Source organism: Eleginops maclovinus, chromosome 12, assembly GCF_036324505.1.
Source record: "Eleginops maclovinus isolate JMC-PN-2008 ecotype Puerto Natales chromosome 12, JC_Emac_rtc_rv5, whole genome shotgun sequence".
NCBI classification, from domain to species: Eukaryota; Metazoa; Chordata; class Actinopteri; order Perciformes; family Eleginopidae; genus Eleginops; species Eleginops maclovinus.
Genome location: NC_086360.1, coordinates 17,317,897 through 17,337,083, shown reverse-complemented (window position 1 = coordinate 17,337,083; position 19,187 = coordinate 17,317,897). Strand labels below are relative to the sequence as shown.

At 43.2% G+C, this 19,187-nt stretch overlaps 1 protein-coding gene across 1 annotated transcript; it reads left to right on the top strand.

Moving 5' to 3' along the window:
- Positions 1 to 1,663: 1,663 nt before the first annotated feature.
- mn1b (meningioma 1b) lies at positions 1,664 to 18,809 on the top strand. The gene is made up of 2 exons (XM_063898242.1): positions 1,664 to 6,226; positions 17,381 to 18,809. The coding sequence occupies exons 1-2, from the start codon at positions 2,659 to 2,661 to the stop codon at positions 17,632 to 17,634; spliced, it is 3,822 nt and encodes a 1,273-aa protein (XP_063754312.1). The 5' UTR covers positions 1,664 to 2,658; the 3' UTR covers positions 17,635 to 18,809.
- The last annotated feature ends 378 nt before the right edge of the window (positions 18,810 to 19,187 follow it).

Here is a 19,187-nt window from a genome sequence, read left to right as displayed (position 1 = left end):
CTCGGTTTCCCCCTAAATATACAGAGCTGTCTGATACAAAATACTCCAAATGCCCACTGTCCACAATGTCGGGAAAATAAAAATATGGTGTTCTTATTTCACCAAAGAAAATATCCATGGTGGTCAATGGAAGTACATTATATTTAGTATTTTCAGTTTAGTTTAGTTTAGTTTATTTCAAATAACTTCAAGTAGTTCTGTAAATCTGTGAACATTTTAAAACATCTCTTTTTTGTTATGTGGTTTAAAATGTAACGAAGAGAAAATGAATCCGAACGCCAAGTAAAAATTCACAACTAGATCCAAATTATCAGAAAGATTTGACTGACTGAGATATAAACACACTAACAGATAGAGGAAGAAAACTACAAACAATATTCAGGCACTTTCCGAATTACACCATAAGAATTAAAACATCTCAAACATGCAATAAAATGGCAAAACATTTTTAATATATCAGAAGGTAAGTCATTTATCTTATTTGACCAAAATAGGGACTCGAAAATTAGGCTGACTTACTTTTCTGAAACTCGCATAAACATGAAGATGGGCTCTTTGCAATAATTCAATGTTTCATCTCAACTTATTACACCACATTATCTTACACTTAGCTTTGGTCATTTTAGGCCTACCTGAATGTTCTATTTTACAGGCTATAATAGCAAGAGAATTCTATTGATTATCGGAACCAAAGCCCAATACCATCAACTTGATTTAGTTCAGATGGTCTTTTAAGGAGGATTATTTTTCACCGTTGGGATTCACACAATACAGGAGTTTGACTGGTCAAGGAAGCGTGAGTGATACACGCCTTATTTCTTTTAATATAAATATAAAGCATACCTTAATCACAACATCAATATACAATCAGATATGTTGGTTCACATATTCAGTAATTTCTCAGGCAGCGTGTATCCATCTATTGAGGTCAACGTACGACTTTAATTGTTGATTTAATTTTTTCATTTTGTATTTCACACATGCATATAATAATAATATCCAGCTTGTGAGCTCACAGTGGAGATTGACATCGATGTTTGTCAAATGACTGTCTCTGAATTATAAACCTAGTTGGTAGCTGGTTATTCTTATACGTTTTCAACAACAGCTTGTTAACTACTTAGCGTTTTTCAATAAAGTAATGCAATGTATGTTATTGCAATGAGATGTTCCAGTTCCACTTAATGAGTTGGTGCAAGAGCTGAGAAAAAAATCCTGTTTGAAGAGGACTAAAGTGACATACAAAACAGAATTGTGCAGAATTGGACTTTATCTCTGTTATTCAAATGGAGGATCTGAGAGTTGCAGGATCGTTCCTCACCTCAATAATTCTTTGGTAGGCTGCTATGAACAAAAAGATCATTGGATACCTCTGGAAATTAATATATCTATCTTTAAGACTAGTTAAAGAGTTAGGGTGTTTTTGAATGGGACAAATACTGCGTGATCTGTTTTGGTGAAAACATTAAACTACGAGTGAAAGTCCTTTCTAAGATTTGATTTTCACACAAGCTTTCATGGACCACCTTAAAAGACTTTGTCCCGCCCTCGAAGCCTTCTCTGGTCGTTCTGATTGGCTGAGCCCTCGTGGATGGAAGCGGCTGCAGAAATGCAAAACTTGTTGCTGGCTCCTCTGGACGCGTTGATCTCACACAGCGCCAAGCGGCAGAGCAGAGTGTGAGTGTATCTGTGAATCGCTCCCAAGTGCACTCAGACCACACCAGACAACACTCGGTTAACGGAGGGTTGCACACGTTAGGAGCAAAACGCATTGGAAGGACTTAAGGAGCTCCGCTGCAAGGCGCATGACGGGCAGCGGGTGAAGGATGCTGTCAAGCCGCTCTGTAGTAGTGGAGAGCGGGTAGTGCATGCCGCGCTGCTCCGGGATCAGTTCGCGTAAACGGACGCCCCGGTTCACCGGTTCCCGGTTTGGAGAGCCGTGTTTGTGGACTTTTCATCACACTGGACTTTTGGCTACGTGCCTGTTCAGTAGAGATTTTGAAGGACATCGGTGGGCAGTATTTATTTAAAGAACATTGTCCCCTCAAAGCTACATAGGTAGTTTTGACTTTACGGCTCCACTTGGACTTTTTTTCCTTGTTTCCAATTTTGGACCTTATTCAAAAAGTCGCTCTTGGACATTTGACTTTGGACTGGAATAATTAACTAGCTGAAAGAAAATTGCCATATTTTCGATCGATCCAATTATTTTATTTTGTTAGACATTTGTTTTTGTGACATGTTCGCACCGAAGAAAGGCGCACAGACAAACTTTGGAATATGGTAGGTCACTTATGAAGCAAGTTTAATAACAGTGCTTTATGTTTGTTTGTGTAATCAAAGAGAAAGAAAATAGCAGTCAAGTGCAGGCATACATAAGACAGCAGAGTCCCAGTTTACGTGCGTATTTGGACACAGTCTGTCCTCTCTTCCTTACGCGTCTTTTGAGAAGTTGAAAAACAAAAACAATTGATTCCCAACAATTAGAACTTATCCTGTGATTTTAACATTTAATTTTGATCAGTAGAGTCATACAAACATTTAAATAGTTTATTGTATTTTTTTGTTTAACTTTTTGCTCTTAGAGACAGACAGAAAAAACAGAGTGGTCCGATGTCTGGCAAACTGGCCGTCATGTGGGATTGATTGCAGGGGAGTATGTTTGGGCTGGAGCAGTTCGGTTCTCAGATTAATAGCAGAAACCCTGGCCAGTCGGAGAGAAACATAAACCACCCGAGACTGAACATGGGCTCCCATTATAAAAGCCCAGGTTTTCACGCTGGAGGCCCACCAGGAGCCGTGGAGCCCGGAATGGGTCCTCTGAGCGAGCCGCAAATGCTCGGGCTCAATATGAACATTAACGGAGAGCAGTACGGGGGCTTTCACCCACGGGGCCACTCGGAAATGCATGCAGGCGGTGGACTGCAGCAGCAGCAGCAGCAGCAGCAGCAGCAGCAAGGACCCATGCATGGATTTTTTAACAACCAGCAACCTCATCAAGGACATCCTCATGGCCATCAACCTCACCCCCACCAACCTCACCCTCATTTCAGTGGGAATTATGGAGGTCCAGAGCCAGGGTCATCTTGCCTGCATGGTGGCAGGCTAATGGGCTACAACAACAATGGCATGGGACCACAGCAGGGCTTTGGAGAAGGATTTGATCCTCTCTCTGAGGGGCAAGCAGGCGATGGCTTTCCCCAGCAACAGCAGCAGCAACAGCCGCAGCAGCGGCCTGGTAACATGCCTGATTTTCAACATCACGGGCCGCCCAGTGGTAGCCATGCTGTCCCTGCTCCCTGTCTACCCCTGGACCAGTCCCCTAACAGAGCAGCATCCTTCCATGGTCTCCCATCCTCCTCGTCCTCGTCATCTGAGTCTCATGGCCTGGAGCCTCGGCGGATGCCCAACCAGGGAGCAGTAGAGGGATTAGAGTATAACTTTCCAAGTGAGCCTCCATCTGGACATTTTGATGTACATGTATTTTCCCCATCAGAATCAGAATCTCAGTTACCCCATTTTGGTCCAGGAAGGCCAGTTCCAGGCGCTAATTTCCCAGGGAACCCTGGCATGCCACGGACACCAGGTATGTCGGGCATCTCTAAGGGACACCAGCCGCCACAGCCTCAGCAGCCACAGCAGCCTCAGCATCCTCAGCATGGAGTGTTTTTTGAGCGTTTTGGAAATGGCCGGAAGGTGCCTGTGGGAATGGAGACGGGGGTCAATGCAAGGCATCCCCTCATGCAGCAGCAACAACAGGCCGGCTTGATAGCCAGACAGAATTCATGCCCCCCTGGCCTCCCCCGACCCCCTCAGGCTGAGCCCGGCCCTACTAACCCTAACATTCTAGATGGAGGGGTCATGATGCCTGGCCAACACAACCAGTTTGAATATCCCATTCACAGACTGGAAAATAGAGGTCTGCACCCCTATGGGGACCCCATGTTTAATATGCAACAGCCAGCTCCTCCTCCCTCCCAACAGCCCCCAAATCAGCGACTGCAACACTTTGACTCTCCTTATATGAACATGGCGAAAAGGCCAAGATTTGACTTTCCTAATGCACATGGCGGTGAAGGCTGGTGTGGGGGTATGGATAACCACCTCTCTCCCTCTGCCTACCCTGGCCTGCCTGGAGAGTTCACCCCACCTGTGAGTGACGGTTTCCCACCAGGTCCCCTGCAACATCCAGGACCTGAGCAGCAGTCCCTGCAGCAGCGGCAGAATGCAGCCATGATGATAAAACAGATGGCTTCACGCAACCAGCAGCAAAGGATGAGGCAGCCCAGTCTGCAGCAGCTGGGCCACCACGGTGAAGTACCTCCTGGCCCAATGGCTCACGGAGGACCAGTCGGGAGCATGCCTCAGCCCAACTTTGACAGGGAGAATGCTGGCAGAATGCCCAACATTGATGGACAAAATCCTCATGTAACTCAGGAGAACTCCTGGTTCCAAGGTTCCCACCCACCAGGGGAGATGATGTCACGGCGTATGGGTGGAGCGGGTAATGAATCAGGGCCCCACGACATGGGGCTACAGCAGAACGGTGCTGGAATGATGTTTAGGCCTGGCATGGGCATGCAAGACCCCATGAGAATACAAGGAGATGGTCATGTACAGGCTCTCCATTCCCCGGGCATTCACTCACAATTCAGTGGGAACATGGGCAACCTCTCTCAAATGCAGTCTCCAGGAGCAGGGACAGGGCATCCGAATGCACCAGCAGAGAGGCGGCCAGCTGACTTCCCTGCACCTCCAATGGGAGCACAGCCAACATTTCCCTATGTGGGGGCTAACCGTCAGGGGCAAGCCCACAGTGCTCCCCAGGGGGTGAACACCTCACCAGGGAGCTACCCTCCTCAGTCTGAGTTCCCCCCAGGCCAGCGGTCGTCTGTTAGTAAGCTTGGAGCCCTGTCCCTCGGGAACTTCAGCAAAACCAGTGCTAAAGACAGTGTTTTCGGCCAGAGCTGCCTAGCGGCCCTTTCCACGGCCTGCCAGAACATGATCGCTAGCCTAGGGGCCCCCAATCTTAACGTAACATTCAACAAGAAAAACCAAAATGAGGGCAAGCGAAAACTCAGTCAGACAGAGCAGGACATTAATAGCAGCACATCTAATGGGACTGGCAGTGCTGGACCTGAATATTTTCAGAGCAGCACTTCCCAGAACAGCCAGATACCTGGCACTGGGAATAGCAACTCTAAGCCTGTAAGTCAAAGCCAGACGGTGCAGGGGGAAGCCAGTGCCCTCTCCCCAAATTACAACATGGACGCTACCCCGTGCAGTGAGGGGAAAGCAACAACAGGGAGTGGAAGAGGGAGAGGAAGGAGAAAAAGAGACAGTGGACATGTGAGCCCTGGAATTTTTTTTCCCCCTGACAATGGTAACCCTGTTGTAAGTCCAGGCCAGCAGACCCCCTCTGCTGGCATTGGGGAGAGGGGTGGGGGCACGCCCCACGAGAAACACCTCCAATCACCGTCTTGGGGAAAAGGAGGCGACCTAATGTTGGGGGACCAGGCCGACCTTATGTCTTCATTGGACAGTGGCATTCAAAGTGTTGCTAAGTCTGACAGTAGCTCACCACGAGTGGACTTTCCTGACGATGTCAGCACCCACTATGGTAACGAAGATGAGGTTTCCTCAAGCTCAGATGCAGGAGGTGCCTCAGCCATCAAGCCCAATCGCAGCCCTATGATCACCGGCTCACCCAAAATGCCTAGAAGTGACCATGGGTTGATTAATGGACAAAAGCCCCTTGGCATGGGCATTAACAATCATACTACCTCGACACCAGACAGTTATGGACTTAATGCTGGTGGGGGCACAGGGGCCAGTGGGGTGAGCCACCCGAGCACTCCTGGGGTGGAGCAGGTACGCACCCCATCCAGCACCTCTGGCCAGGATGAAATCCATCCTCTGGAGATTCTGCAGGCCCAGATCCAGCTCCAGCGGCAGCAGTTCAGTATCTCTGAGGACCAGCCCCTGGCTATGAAAAATGGCAAAAAGAATGGTGACTGTCCCTCACAGAACGGAGACAATGAGCTGGCAAGCTGCAGCCCGGATGCTGGGAAGGGCTCAATGGGCACTATTGACCTTGACACCCTCATGGCAGAGCAGCACGCCACCTGGTACGTGCCCAGTGACAAGGCCATGATGGACGGGTCAGAGGATGACAAGGCCATGGGACCATGGGAAAAAAATAAGAGCCAAAACAGCAGCAAAGAAGGTAAATAAATCATTCCTATATTCAACCCACTTTTACTTTTTCTCTTTCTCTCACCCCCTGTCTCTTACACTCACTCTCACATATGCAACACAGGCTAAATGATGTATTTTGCTTTTTTGTTTTTTTAAGTTATTTCTTAAACTGCTATTTATTTGATCTGAAATGCAATGTGAAACCACATTCATAATAGATTAAATGCTCTGGTAACGCTTTTACTATAGAGGACCTTTTGTCTATTATATGCGCCCAGGAACAGCTGTCTCTGTTTAACAAGGATCTTTGAATTTTACAGCTTTAGTGTATATTAAGATAGTACATTTAATGCTAGCGTCATTCAAGGCTTTAGAAAGAAAGAAAAAAAATGTATTCGGTGTTTTTGTTTCTATAATGGATCCGTATTAAAAATGGGATTCGGAGTAGAGCAGTTTTAAATGCCTTCTCACTGAACTAAGTTTTCCGAAAATATAAATATATACGTTTCTTCATTGTCAAGGAACTTCAAAAGAACAGCTCAAGTAAAGTAAACATTTCCTGTGGTTCTTTATCTCGGTTTTCAGGGTGAACAACTACATTGAGAAGATTAATAGCTTTTTGAGGATATGCGTTTGCGCAGCGGGGTTCCCTTCGCTTTGTTACGTGTTTGTTTTTGTTATTACCATGGGATAACACCGAGCTGGTGAAAGTGGATTGATTTTAGTTTGGCAGCAGGATTTCAAGGATTAGATATCATTTTGAAAAGAATAGGGCCATTAATTTTCACACTTTTAAATTTTTTTCCGTGGGAAATAGTTCATTTGGAAATATTGTAATACTTTTAAGCATTTAGTTTAAAATTGTAGTTTGATTATTGTTAAACATTTTGTTATTATATTAATTTTTATCAACTTTTAAAGGATATATTATATTGATTATTGCTACCTCGTGTCGTTTAAATTTTTTTTTGTTACAATGTCTTCCAATGCAAAGTTTCTTAAGGAAAAATTACATATTTTCTCCTAAAGGCACAGAGGCAGTTTTTCATCTTCACGGAGATATACATTTTGCAGATGTTGGTTGATGGTTACAAGTAGTTTTATCTTAATGTTTGTATGATGGGTCTTAAATCCAAATTCAAGTAGGCTACTTTTAATGTTACGTTGCTGTTGATAAGCTTCCACCCTAGTTTTTCTTTTGAGAATAATAATGATGAATAATTATTGGCGTTATTTTGTACGATTCTATTAATTTATTTTTTAATATAATTAATACTACTTCATTATTTTGATTTTGTTCTTGTTTTTTTAATATTATGTTGTGTGCTTTGATCGTAGGCGAATAGAAAACAAATTGTATGCATTATTATACATTATAATTGTATAATTAATCTAGCTGTATGTTTTAGAATACATTTCTTTAAGTTCTTTATAAAAATAGTTTTAATGTTTTTTTGTTATTTTACGTTCAGTTTTTGCAAATCATTTCAAACATAAGCAGTAGACAGAGACGATGCCACAGAATAGCATCTGGAAGAAGTACCAACAGTCAGGGTTAAGCTACCGAAAGGCCTGTGGATGTATGGATTTGTGATAATGTGAATTTACTTTATATAATTGAGGATAGCGCCGAGCGCGTCTCGGGCGCCTCTTTGTTCTGATCAGCGCGGGTGCAAAGCGGCGGGAGCGCGCACCGAGCGGAGTCTTGAGTCCAGGCGCATTGTTTATGAGTACAGAGTGTTGGGTGCTAATGCCGTTACTTCTTAGAGCACTGTTACTTGCCATTTCCACTATGCTAATTTCGCTGTCACCCCAATTACAAATCAATAAAAAACTAACAGGCAGTGTACTTTTTAATTTGAGCCATGTCATAGTACATTTTACTTTTTACAGTCATGTTTTTTTCTCATGATTTGTCTCCACTGGTCTTCAGCTAAATTGGAAGACACCTGACAGGATCATTGAACATTGTGGCTTTTTTGTTCCCATTATTTCCACTTATTATCAAAAAATAGTTTTAATTTGGTTCTATAATTAAAGCTATATTTATAGGGGCGTAGAAAAAGAAAGAAAAAAACCCACTGATGCCAGGAGATAAGTAACATCATCACTTTAGATATTGATTAATGAGGCTGTTCTTTTGAGTCGGAAACCTAACACTGATAAGCAGTCATCCACAGTCACCCTGTCACTCTATCTGTTTTAATTTCTCTTGGGCTGATAGTACATTAAACAATATAAATTCATTAAAATCTGTAGATATTTATTCAGAATAGTCCTATTTCTGTTCTCATTTCCTCTCCTCTCTTTCTTTCCATCTCCTTGCTCTTCTCTCTCTCTCTCTCTCTCTCTCTCTCTCTCTCTCTCTCTCTCTCTCTCTCTCTCTCTCTCTCTCTCTCTCTCTCCCTCTCCCTCCTCTCCTCTCTTCGTTCAGCCCTCCCTGCATGGACACGAGGCATGCAGCTCTGGAGCGATCGATAGCTAGTTAGCACAAATCACGGCTCCTGACAGTTTCTCATTTGAGTGCTTCAGACAGCAAAGATGAAAAAAAGGGTGGAGGTGTATTTGGGAAGGGAGGGGGATTTGAGATTGAATCTGATGCTTAGGCTACACAGAAGGGAGCAAAATAACATAATAATTTAAGATAAGTCATAGCCCACAGTGTAGTTCCAGAAGAGCCAGCATCCCACAGGCTTTTCACACTGCAGAAAAATATCCACCTCGGTCTTGTGAACAAATTCTGCCATTAGGGAGGTAATGTCAGTGACACTAATTTGAAATAAATCAGGACAATTCTTTATATCATTAGCATTAACTTAATGTAACGTGGTCAAGAAAATGTAGTATCATTTTAAATTGTTAATTCATGTATTCAAATGACACCAACAATCTTGGTATTGTAACGTGTTTAACAAAATCATATGACCTAACCAGTTGAGATTTCTTTTGGGCAGTGGAATTATTAGGAACGGTTATCTAAGTCTGAAATCTAAGAACGTTTTTTTTTCGCAATGAAGTAGATTTGATTTTTCCTTGCAGGTAAAATGGTTCTATGCCATTCCAGTACATTTATATATGTGTATATCTGTGTCTGCCCTCTTAGTAGAGCCAAGATTATTTCATATAAAATTACGATTTAACATTCAGTAATGATAAACCATAATTAATACATTGATTTTCACATAAAAATGTCATATAAATGCCTAAATAAAAAGATACGGTTTAATCTGTAAATGAGATGTTTAATGACAATAATATTGCAGAACCTTGACTTAAAGTAGAAGAAGAAATACACTTACCAAAAATGCAAAACATATTAGCTTATTTGTGTTTGTCCTGACAAATCGTACATGATGCATATTTGTTTATTTTTGTACGTGTTTTTCACTTCAAACAGAAATTATCTTTAACTACTACAATTGTGGTGTTGCGTGTACTTGGTGAGCTTGCTTCAGAGGAGTTAATTGCAGTAAAAGTTAAAGAGCTTTGAGGTCTTAGGTCAGTGTGGTCGTATGAGGTGAATGTTTCCATCACTCCATGAAGTTTCACTTTGTGCTCAATGCAAAGTTGTGTGAAACTTTGCCAGGTGCTTTTGTATCGGCGCTTGGTACAAGAGGGTCTACAGGAATCACAAATATATTTAAAAAAGAAAATTCCATATTTAGCCAACCCCCCGTAGCCAATACAAGTTATACTCTGCTTATTTGTAGAGCAACTGTGAACCCTGTGCATCCCAGCTCACCCTCTCTGTGCTCCCTGTGTGCCTGTTTAAAGTGATGCTTGCTGCAGTAATGGCCCCCTTTGGACCCCACATTTGGCATCCTCTCTCAGACAGCATGTAGCTCAAGTTTTCCACCGAGGCACAGTGATACCTGCAACTGTAAGCTCATGTCCTGCAGAGTCTTGTGTGCAACATGGCATCATGTCCTCCCATGGAGGCATGTAGAAGCTCGCAAGTAACTTTCCTTGTACGGTGTCAGTTGATATTTATTTCCCCTTTTTAATTTATTTTACGCTCTTCCTCTTCCTTTCTCTTCTACATATCTTAGCCAGAAGCCGACCGTTCATTTAGAAACTCATGCACAGTCGTGATAACAGGCAACCAGCAAGCGTAGGAAGTGATTCAGTTATTTTTATTTTAACTTTTGCCACACACACGGCTGACTCCTTTTCCTTTTTTTTTTATCAGAACAGTTAAAACACTTCACAGTTGACCTTGTGGAATAGTTTCACTCTTCACTCTCAATAATCAGCCCTTAAACAGCTCTAATCATGATCAAATCTCTTTCACTCTGACTTTGACAGGTTTGAAAAGAGGGAACTTGCATCTTATCACACCTACTAGAAAGCACTTAAATCCACTGAAAGAGCTGTATTGATATTTCACTACGGAGAACAATCCTGTGAGACTACCTGCCTTTGACATTTCCGTACGACAACAACCCCACAAATCACACCAGTAATTTCTATTACCTTTTTCTAAAAAAAGAAGAAAGTGATTGGCACATGCCTGAATGTGAGAAAAACAGCTTGGGGCAGTCTATGTTCTTTACCTGTCATTACAAGGTGTTTCATATTGACTTTTTACAACAGCACACATCCACCAAGCACCTCGCACACTCCTGTACAGCAGTAATGATAATCACTATGATAATCATAGCAATTAGCCTTCGTAATAATGTTTCCAGAAGTCATAATTCATCCTCAGGCAACTCCTGTAAGTCTTGGTTATTGACATGTTCATGGGAGGGCTACAAAGAACAGCTAGGATATGTCTATAAGTGCAGATTTCTGGAAAAAAAGGACGTAATGGTCTCTTTCTGATCAAAACTATCCCTGATTTGGACTACAAAATTAATTTCCCGTTTTATATTTCTGTTTTTGCTGTTGTACACTTGTGTGTGTGTGCGTGTGTGTGTGTGTGTGTGTGTGTGCGCGCTGGTATGCGCGTATGCACGTGAGTTGTTGATGAAGGGCAGGTTTGTAGACACTGCAACTTGATAGTGTGGATTTGTAAGGTGTAGACATAAAGTTTGATTTATTTAGACTAGGTGTCAGGCTCACGGCTTCAGCCCCCGATCTCAGGTGTCTCGCTCTGTGGAACACTCTTAATTCTAATGTGTTGAAAATATTTAAGAGTATTCACTTGACTTGTAAATAGTGCAGGACCGAAAAACGCCCATCATGCAGGGGTTGGAATTTAAGACTGTGTGTGTGTGTGTGTGTGTGTGAGTGTGTGTGTATTTGTGTTTGTTGATATTTTACATGGGTGTGTGCGTGCATGCTCTATGTTCTCAGGCTTTTCGCAAGACATTGAGCACTAGTGACAGTCAAAGGAAGCCTATTAAAGAAGCGTGCTTGTGACTGATGAAGAGAGAAAAAGATGAACAAAGATGTCAGGCCTTGCTGGATTTTTTAACTCTTCAAAATAGCAGCTCATCCGGTGTTTTGTTTTCCCTGAGGAAGGGTGTTAGAATAAAAAAAAACTTGTCTCAGCATGTGGTAAATATTCTCCTTGGATGCAGAAGGAAATGGAAAACTGTTTATCAGGAAGATGCGCAGAGAGTGGTTTTTCAAACCTTCGATCATGGGTGTCTGTGGCCTGCCTCCAAATGTCCACTATTTCGTAAATTGAAATGTAAAACAAAAAAAGATTCCTGAAAAGGTGTCCTGGGTTCACATGTTCCCTGGTATACAATTACAGCTGTTAAAAGGTGTGTGTGTTTTCAGGTATCTAGTGTTGTGGAAGTTGTCCCGCTGCCAGCAGCAGTTATGTTATTAGACATACAGGTAGTCGTCAGGCGCGTTTAATTTCTATTGAGCAATTGACAAATGGATTATGACATTGGAGCTGTTTCCCTAGGTGACAGACTGAGGGAGTGATAAAGAAAGTAGAGATGTTTTTTTGGCGGGGAGTACATCTGTACTTTTCTCATGAGGGGAGGTGGCTGTGTAAAAGCTCGGATTTGCATTACTGAAGAGAAAATAATTCAATTTAAAACATTTTCCATAATTTCATGCTACATGACTATTGTTAATTCTCAGTGTGTTTAAATAACACATTTATCTACTTAAAATATGTCCCCACATAATAAAGTAATTAAAGCAACAGCAAAACAAAACAAATAGAATATTATTTTTTATTTAATTTGATTACACAGATTAAAACAATCTCTTTGCCCTTTTGCTATTCCTAAATTGATAATTCCCACACTATTATTTCATCCTGTCATGCACATGCTTCTAACGTCAAAATTGCCCCTGTTTTAACGTGTGGTTGACCTTTTTCCAAACGGATGAAATCACAGAAAGTGTTGCAGCTCTGTGCTGAAACAAAATAGAGACAGCGAAGTAGATCAATATGTCACCGACTTGGACGACATGCTGGACAGGTCCTGGACATGGTTGTGAGTTATGAAGGAGGCACTAAATCACTTCCCATGTTCTGATTTGTGTCTGGTTTCCTAAGCACTTCTTGCGGCCAGAGGGGGAGGTGTGTGTGTGTGTGTGTGTGTGTGTGTGTGTGTGTGTGTGTGTGTGTGTGTGTGTGTGTGTGTGTGTGTGTGTGTGTGTGTGTGTGTGTGTGTGTGTGTGTGTGTGTGTGTGTGTGTGTGTGTGTGTGTGTGTGTGTGTGTGTGTGTGTGTGTGTGTGTGTGTGTGTGTGTGTGTGGGGAAGGGGGTTTTGCTGGAGAGAAGTTAACGTATGCTGGGGGCAATGCCTGCCTGGGCACGTATTTTTTCCCTTTATGTTGCAGGCCAGAGAACAGCGAGGAAATTCAAACCTAAATAAACCCTGTGTAAGAAATGCCCCCCTCCCACTACCTTCAGATATACTCCCTATTAGGGAACGGTCATTTGAGTGGGGGTCGCCTCATGTGCCCCACCCCGGGACAGAGGATACTTCTGGTAAAACACGTCTTTTAGCCCTATCATCACATTTTCTTTTATATAACTGTACTAAATGGATAATATTAGGTTTTCTTGGTAGCTTAATTATTTGGCAGCAACCTCAATGTTCTGTCACTCTTAAAACGGTGATGGTAGGAACCTTAAAAGCGTTTTCTACAGTTCCGTAGCTCTCCTGTTTAAAAACGGCCCCTCTCTCGCCCCCTTTTTTTTCGACTTCGACTAAATCCAACTTTTTCTCAGTGGATTGTGATGGGTGTTTTGTGCTGACAAAGACGGAATCCTCTCACAAGGCCATAGTGGTAGTTGTTATGCCAAAGGAATCTGACCTGATGTCACACACTGTCATAGGAGTGGAGGCCTTTGGGTGTTTTTGTCAGCGAACGGAGCCTTCTGATTGGGCTGGTTTGTGTTCAGAGAGGACAGGGTCGTGCCCTCGGGAGCACGAGGTTAAAGGTGAAGTGTCGTCATGGAAGTATAGGGCTTGGGATAGAAAGGGCAGAGGCCTGCCGCATGGGATTGTGGGCCCTGGGAAATCAATGTGACGGCTCTGAAGAACATGCACCAAAGAGAAGCTTTTATTCTTCTGTTAAAGAAATATATTTTCTGCCCTACTTTTTATATTTAACAAATGGTGACAATATCTGTGTCAGCTTCAAAAGGTGACTGTCATTATCCTGACTGTTATTGCTAGGATTAATTGAAAAAAATAATTGCACACTTATTATTAAATTACTAGAAAAAAAACACAGTCTCCAAGCAGCCGTTGTTTACCTCCCTGTGTTGCTTGGAGTGTGTTGAGTGTGTGTGATATGACATGTAAACCCGTGTCAGGCCGTCAGCTCCCAGACACATTGGTGTCATCCCGACAACCAAAGCTGTGCGCTGTGCTCCCAGCCTTCATGGCATTCAGGCTCCACTCATCTCTGTAAATCGTCTTTGGCTGTGTCTGAGACGGTTCCAAAACCCCCACTGCAGTGTGTGTGTGTGTGTGTGTGTGTGTGTGTGTGTGTGTGTGTGTGTGTGTGTGTGTGTGTGTGTGTGTGTGTGTGTGTGTGTGTGTGTGTGTGTGTGTGTGTGTGTGTGTGTGCGAGTGTGTGTGTGTGTGTGTGTGTGCGAGTGTGCGAGTGTGAGAGCTTCATCATCAGGCGCTAAATAACAAAGTACTGCACTCGGGGCGAGAGATATAGTGATATAAGTGCATCACATTAAATTCAGTATTTACTTAACACATCACAGTGGTAATCTTCCCTGGCTGTAATGTGGTTAAGGATATTTAGGTGTATTTGTGGCTCCGCGCAGCTGCTTGCGCTGTAACTGTTCCCTCTTTATTAGGTATTTTCCCCCTCGCTTGTTGATGCTAAGCACTTGTTCCCCTCAGATGAATAGGCTATTATTGAGATATTACCGCGGATATGAATTCCACGTTAGTCAATGAGCAGCCATAACAACACAGATCTTATTATATATATAAAAAAAGATTTGCCTGCTTGTAAAATGTCATGGTGATTTGCGATTTAGACTTGTGTGATGTAGAATTTCACACTGCCGTTTCCACTTTTGAAGGAATGCGCCACCATGGATAATGCTTACAATTTAAGAGTAGTGTCTTGATTTTTCCATAAAAATCACATCCCTTGAATTCCCTTTGGCTACCCTTTTAAAACCGCGGATATTTTAATCCTGTGGTCAAGTGTATGGCTTATTTTACAAGTGATGGATTTTGCAGATGCTGTTAATTACGAAGTGTATCGTTAAAAATGGCAATCAGCCTGTTCAGAAGCTCAGCTGGTTTTTAGCTTGAATAGATTCTAGAAAATATTTATATATAATGTTTAACCGATACATAAAACAATAATTAATGAGCTTTTACCTGCTCATGAATCCTTTGATTATATAATCTATGTGCCAGAAAAGAGGGTTATCATGCTTTTATTTCTCATTATATTTTCCACATTTTGCATTGAAGCTTAGTGATGAGTCTAGCTGAGAATGAGTGTGTGTTTCTGTGTGCATGCCCATATGCGTGCGTGTGCGTGTGGAGCAGCAGCTGAAGGCTGCTGTGGGTATGGCAGTGGCGGCAGTGGTTTTCGTGTTGTGTTTTTTTGGCTGTGTGTGTTGTCAGTTTGCTGTGTGTCAGCAGTGAGCCAGGGGAACGCTTGGCTGCCTATTCAGGCCGGTGCGGACCCTGCTGTGCCCAGCTAGCATGAGCTGCTGGCGGATGCTTGAGGGCACAGCGCTGGGAAGAGGGGAGTGTGAGTGGGTGGAGGGCTGAGGTGCGGTTGAATGTAGGCGGAGGGGTTGATACTGGCAGGGGGTGGGGATCCGCCATGCTGAGGTGTATGACTGGACCCTCTGGCAAATGTTAGATCTTGTCACCGCCACCACCAACACTGCTCTAAATCCTTATTTCTTTTTACCCCCCGCAAACCACAACCCCCACTAACACCACGTCTGTAGTCCTCGGGAGGAAGATGGAGATAGAGAAATTTAGAGAGACCGGCAGTTAGAGTGAAACTGGGAACAACAGGAGGCTTGGCTGCCTGACCTTTTACCAAATCCCCCCCACTTTTCCATTCCAGTGGTCGCAGCCCAGACAGGCTGGGGGGCAGGCCTGCCTCACTGCCTGCATGTCTGCCTGCCTGCCTGCCTGCCTGCCTGCCTGCCTGCCTGCCTGCCTGCCTGCCTGCCTGCCTGCCTGCCTGCCTGCCTGCCTGCCTGCCTGCCTCTCTTGGTTGTCCTCGTTGCCTGGCCTTGGTTGGCCTTCTCCTCCCCGCCTGTGTTTTGTTAACACTGTGTCACTGCTGCCTCCGGGTTTGTAAAAGCAGAGAGACAGGGAGATGAAAACAATAAGCAAAACAAAATAAAAACAGTTTAAGTAGCAGAGAACGTAGAGCAAAAAAGGGGGGAGATAATACGGAGGTCTGCACAGCGCTTCTCTCGTCCCTCAGGTGAGCAGCAGACTGACTGCAGTGTTGTGATCCGCAGCCTCTGTGCCCACACTGTCGTCTATCACAGCCTCTCCCCTCTCTGACACATGTAACTCAGCTTGTCAGAGCTGTTTTCTGCCTGTCTCTACACTCAGACACCATGCACCTTAAAGCTCTGTCTTCGTGCAACGCACTGATCCGCTCACTATCCTCATGGAGCAAGGCGCTCTTATTTTTTTTTTGGAGAGTAGATGGATGAATAAGCCGACTGATTTTGGCAAAGGATCCCTAACATCTTCACAGATTCCTTTTCTGTGCGTTGGACTTCCTTGAAGGCAAAACCAAAAGCACAGGATGCAACACAAGTGTCATAACACATAGCCCCACAATTACCTCTTTCCTAGTTGCTGTGTTTCTCTTTTCCCTGTTGTATTTTGTGGGTCTTCAAAACTTTTCCCCCATTTCTGCCCTCTCCTCCCTCAGTATGCGGCAGCCTGTCTCTCAGCTGATGAAGTGTGACGCTGCGCTTTTATGTATAGTTTAGTCGAGCACTTCCTGTCCTCGTCAATCTTCTCCTTGACTCATTTTTTCATTATCGGCACAAAGTGATTTTTCTCCATATGTGAAGCATGCATCTCAGGCGTCAGCATGAACTCTGTGGCGCAGCTGATTTTTTAGATGAGTTATAATCAACCTGTGTATGGATTTTCCTGTAAGCTTGGTGCAACCATTTAATATGAAGCTCCACACCTTAGTGACACAGGGTCAATACCGTGGCATGGTCATTATACCACTAAATTGGGTCAAGCTGGGTTAAAGGCCAGTATTCTCTGTGCCCTTTAACCCACAGACCGGAGGTCATGCAGGAGCTCTGCAGATTTGCACGCCTGGCTGGAAGTGTGTGTGTGTGTGTGTGTGTGTGTGTGTGTGTGTGTGTGTGTGTGTGTGTGTGTGTGTGTGTGTGTGTGTGTGTGTGTGTGTGTGTGTGTGTGTGTGTGTGTGTGTGTGTGTGTGTGTGTGTGTGTGTGTGTGTGTGTGTGTGTGTGTGTGTGTGTGTGTGTGTGTGTGTCACTTGTTTATATCAGGGATGAGGAGGAGGAGTGTGAGCAGAGGATGCTTCACTTACAGCCTCCTTTACTGGTGGTATCGCTGTTGGGGGGGGTGGAATAGTGTTGAATTAATTTCACAGTGCAGATTTAGAGTGGGAAGTGAAAATGACACTGGTTTGATTAAAATGTGTATTTTAAATGGTTCCTCTGTATCAGAAGATGCCAATAGCTGGAAGTTGTTTTTCATTTTTTCTAGAGTCTTAATTAACCTTTTCCTCTTCCTCTTCTTGTCTGCAGAATCAGAGCTGACCCAGAGTAAGGCTGGAGCCGCGGCCCCAGGTGGAGGAGGAGGAGGTGGAGGAGGTGGTGGAGGTGGAGGAGGAGGAGGAGGAGGAGGGAGCAGTGGAGGGAACCACCTGCAGTGCCTGTCAGTCCACTGCACAGACGAGCTGGGGGACAGCAAGGGCCGAGGGGGGCCCGTCTCGTCCTGGCGCTCTCTCCACTCTGATATATCCAACCGATTTGGGACTTTCGTGGCGGCACTGACTTAATACAAACAGCAGGCCCAGCAGGAAGAAGATAAAGAAGATAAAAACAAAAGAAAAGCTTCAGAGACAAACAATGATGTTGAGGATGAAGAAGATGATAAAGTGTTGATGAGGCAATGGCGAGCAACTCCTGCCTGTTCAGGGACAGAAAGACATTTACACTCCTAAATGCTAACATGACTACAGACACTCACTCTATCACACACACAAACACACACACAAATACCATGTTTTTACTGATACGTGCAGTCACACTTTAGGAATCTTACACAATGTTGGACAAATGCAGCGCGGGCTTTACTCAACAATGCCCACATCTGGAAAACCTCAAATCAATATTATTTTTTATTTTCTTTGTTGAAATGTCAAAGGAGGAGAATACAAACACCAGAAAAAGAAATATTCAGTTGTCATTGGCTTTGATTGTATACAAGCTTTGAGTTTTTTGATGCGACCATGATGTCATGACTTTTACTCGGTTGCTTATTACAGCCTACCTGCCCTCACCTCAGTTATGGTTACATATTGAATGTGTATTTTATCACCATCCCCTGAGTTTACATCTTCAAAATACACACAGAAATTGAGATCTTCCACCTCAGACTCACATGAGGCCTACTGGTTTGTTAGAATTGGCCTTAGCAAAATGGGCAGAGTGGTTTTGCATGAATGTAACTCAACTCCTTTTTTGCAAGATTTTTCCTTCCTTGTCTAAGAAAGATTTAACGTCTATCATTTGCTGCTCTTAATCATTTATGATTTGTTAAATAGTTGCAAGAATAACCCTCATTCTCTCCTCTCATTCACCTCTACTATCACCCTTATGAGCTCAATCGCTTTCATACAAGTCAGCCAATGGGAACTGAAAATGGAGGTCAAGGGATTGTTTAATAAGGGAATTGAAAAAAAAAAGACTATTGGTATTGCACATGTATAATAAGAGAAAATTTGCTGTGTGTTAGGCAATCTTGTAATCTTTAAATAAAGCTTCTGTTGAATTTGAATTTCTGAAACAATAGATGGAGGGCTGTGACGGCAATTTACAAACTGATTTTTGTTTCTTTTTTTTCTTTTTTTAATAATATGTAAAGTGCAGTCGTCTGTTTTCCTGCATATTGTATATATCTGTATATGTTTTATTGAGTAACTAAATAACAATAAATATGACGTTAAAGGTGGCATTTGTGTGTCCTTTTGCAATTTATTGTGTTCTTTACAAGCCATAAAAAGCCTTATATGTCACGGCCACAGACATACAATCAAAAGTAATTGTGTTGTTTGGTACTCTATGCACAGTAGGTGTTATTTTCTAGGAATATTTAAAACTTTAGAATGGTTTGTTTATCATGAGGATCTTCAGCGAATTGCAGAGGTGCTACTGTACATCCAAAGACCACGAGGCGACAGGGAAGAGGATGGATGCACAAACTGTCTCTCATTTTATCCACCCATCCCCATCTTTGCTCCGACCCTTTAACATATGATTTCAATCAATCAAATCAATATCATTCTTAAAAGAAATCTGCAATATTTAAAGTCTGCTCAGGTTTGACTGC

Coding starts and splice junctions, on each gene's coding strand:
- mn1b (XM_063898242.1), top strand. CDS start 2,659: ATGTTTGGGCTGGAGCAGTTCGGTTCTCAGATTAATAGCAGAAACCCT. Junction 6,227..17,380: donor CCAAAACAGCAGCAAAGAAG/GTAAATAAATCA, acceptor TCTTGTCTGCAG/AATCAGAGCTGACCCAGAGT.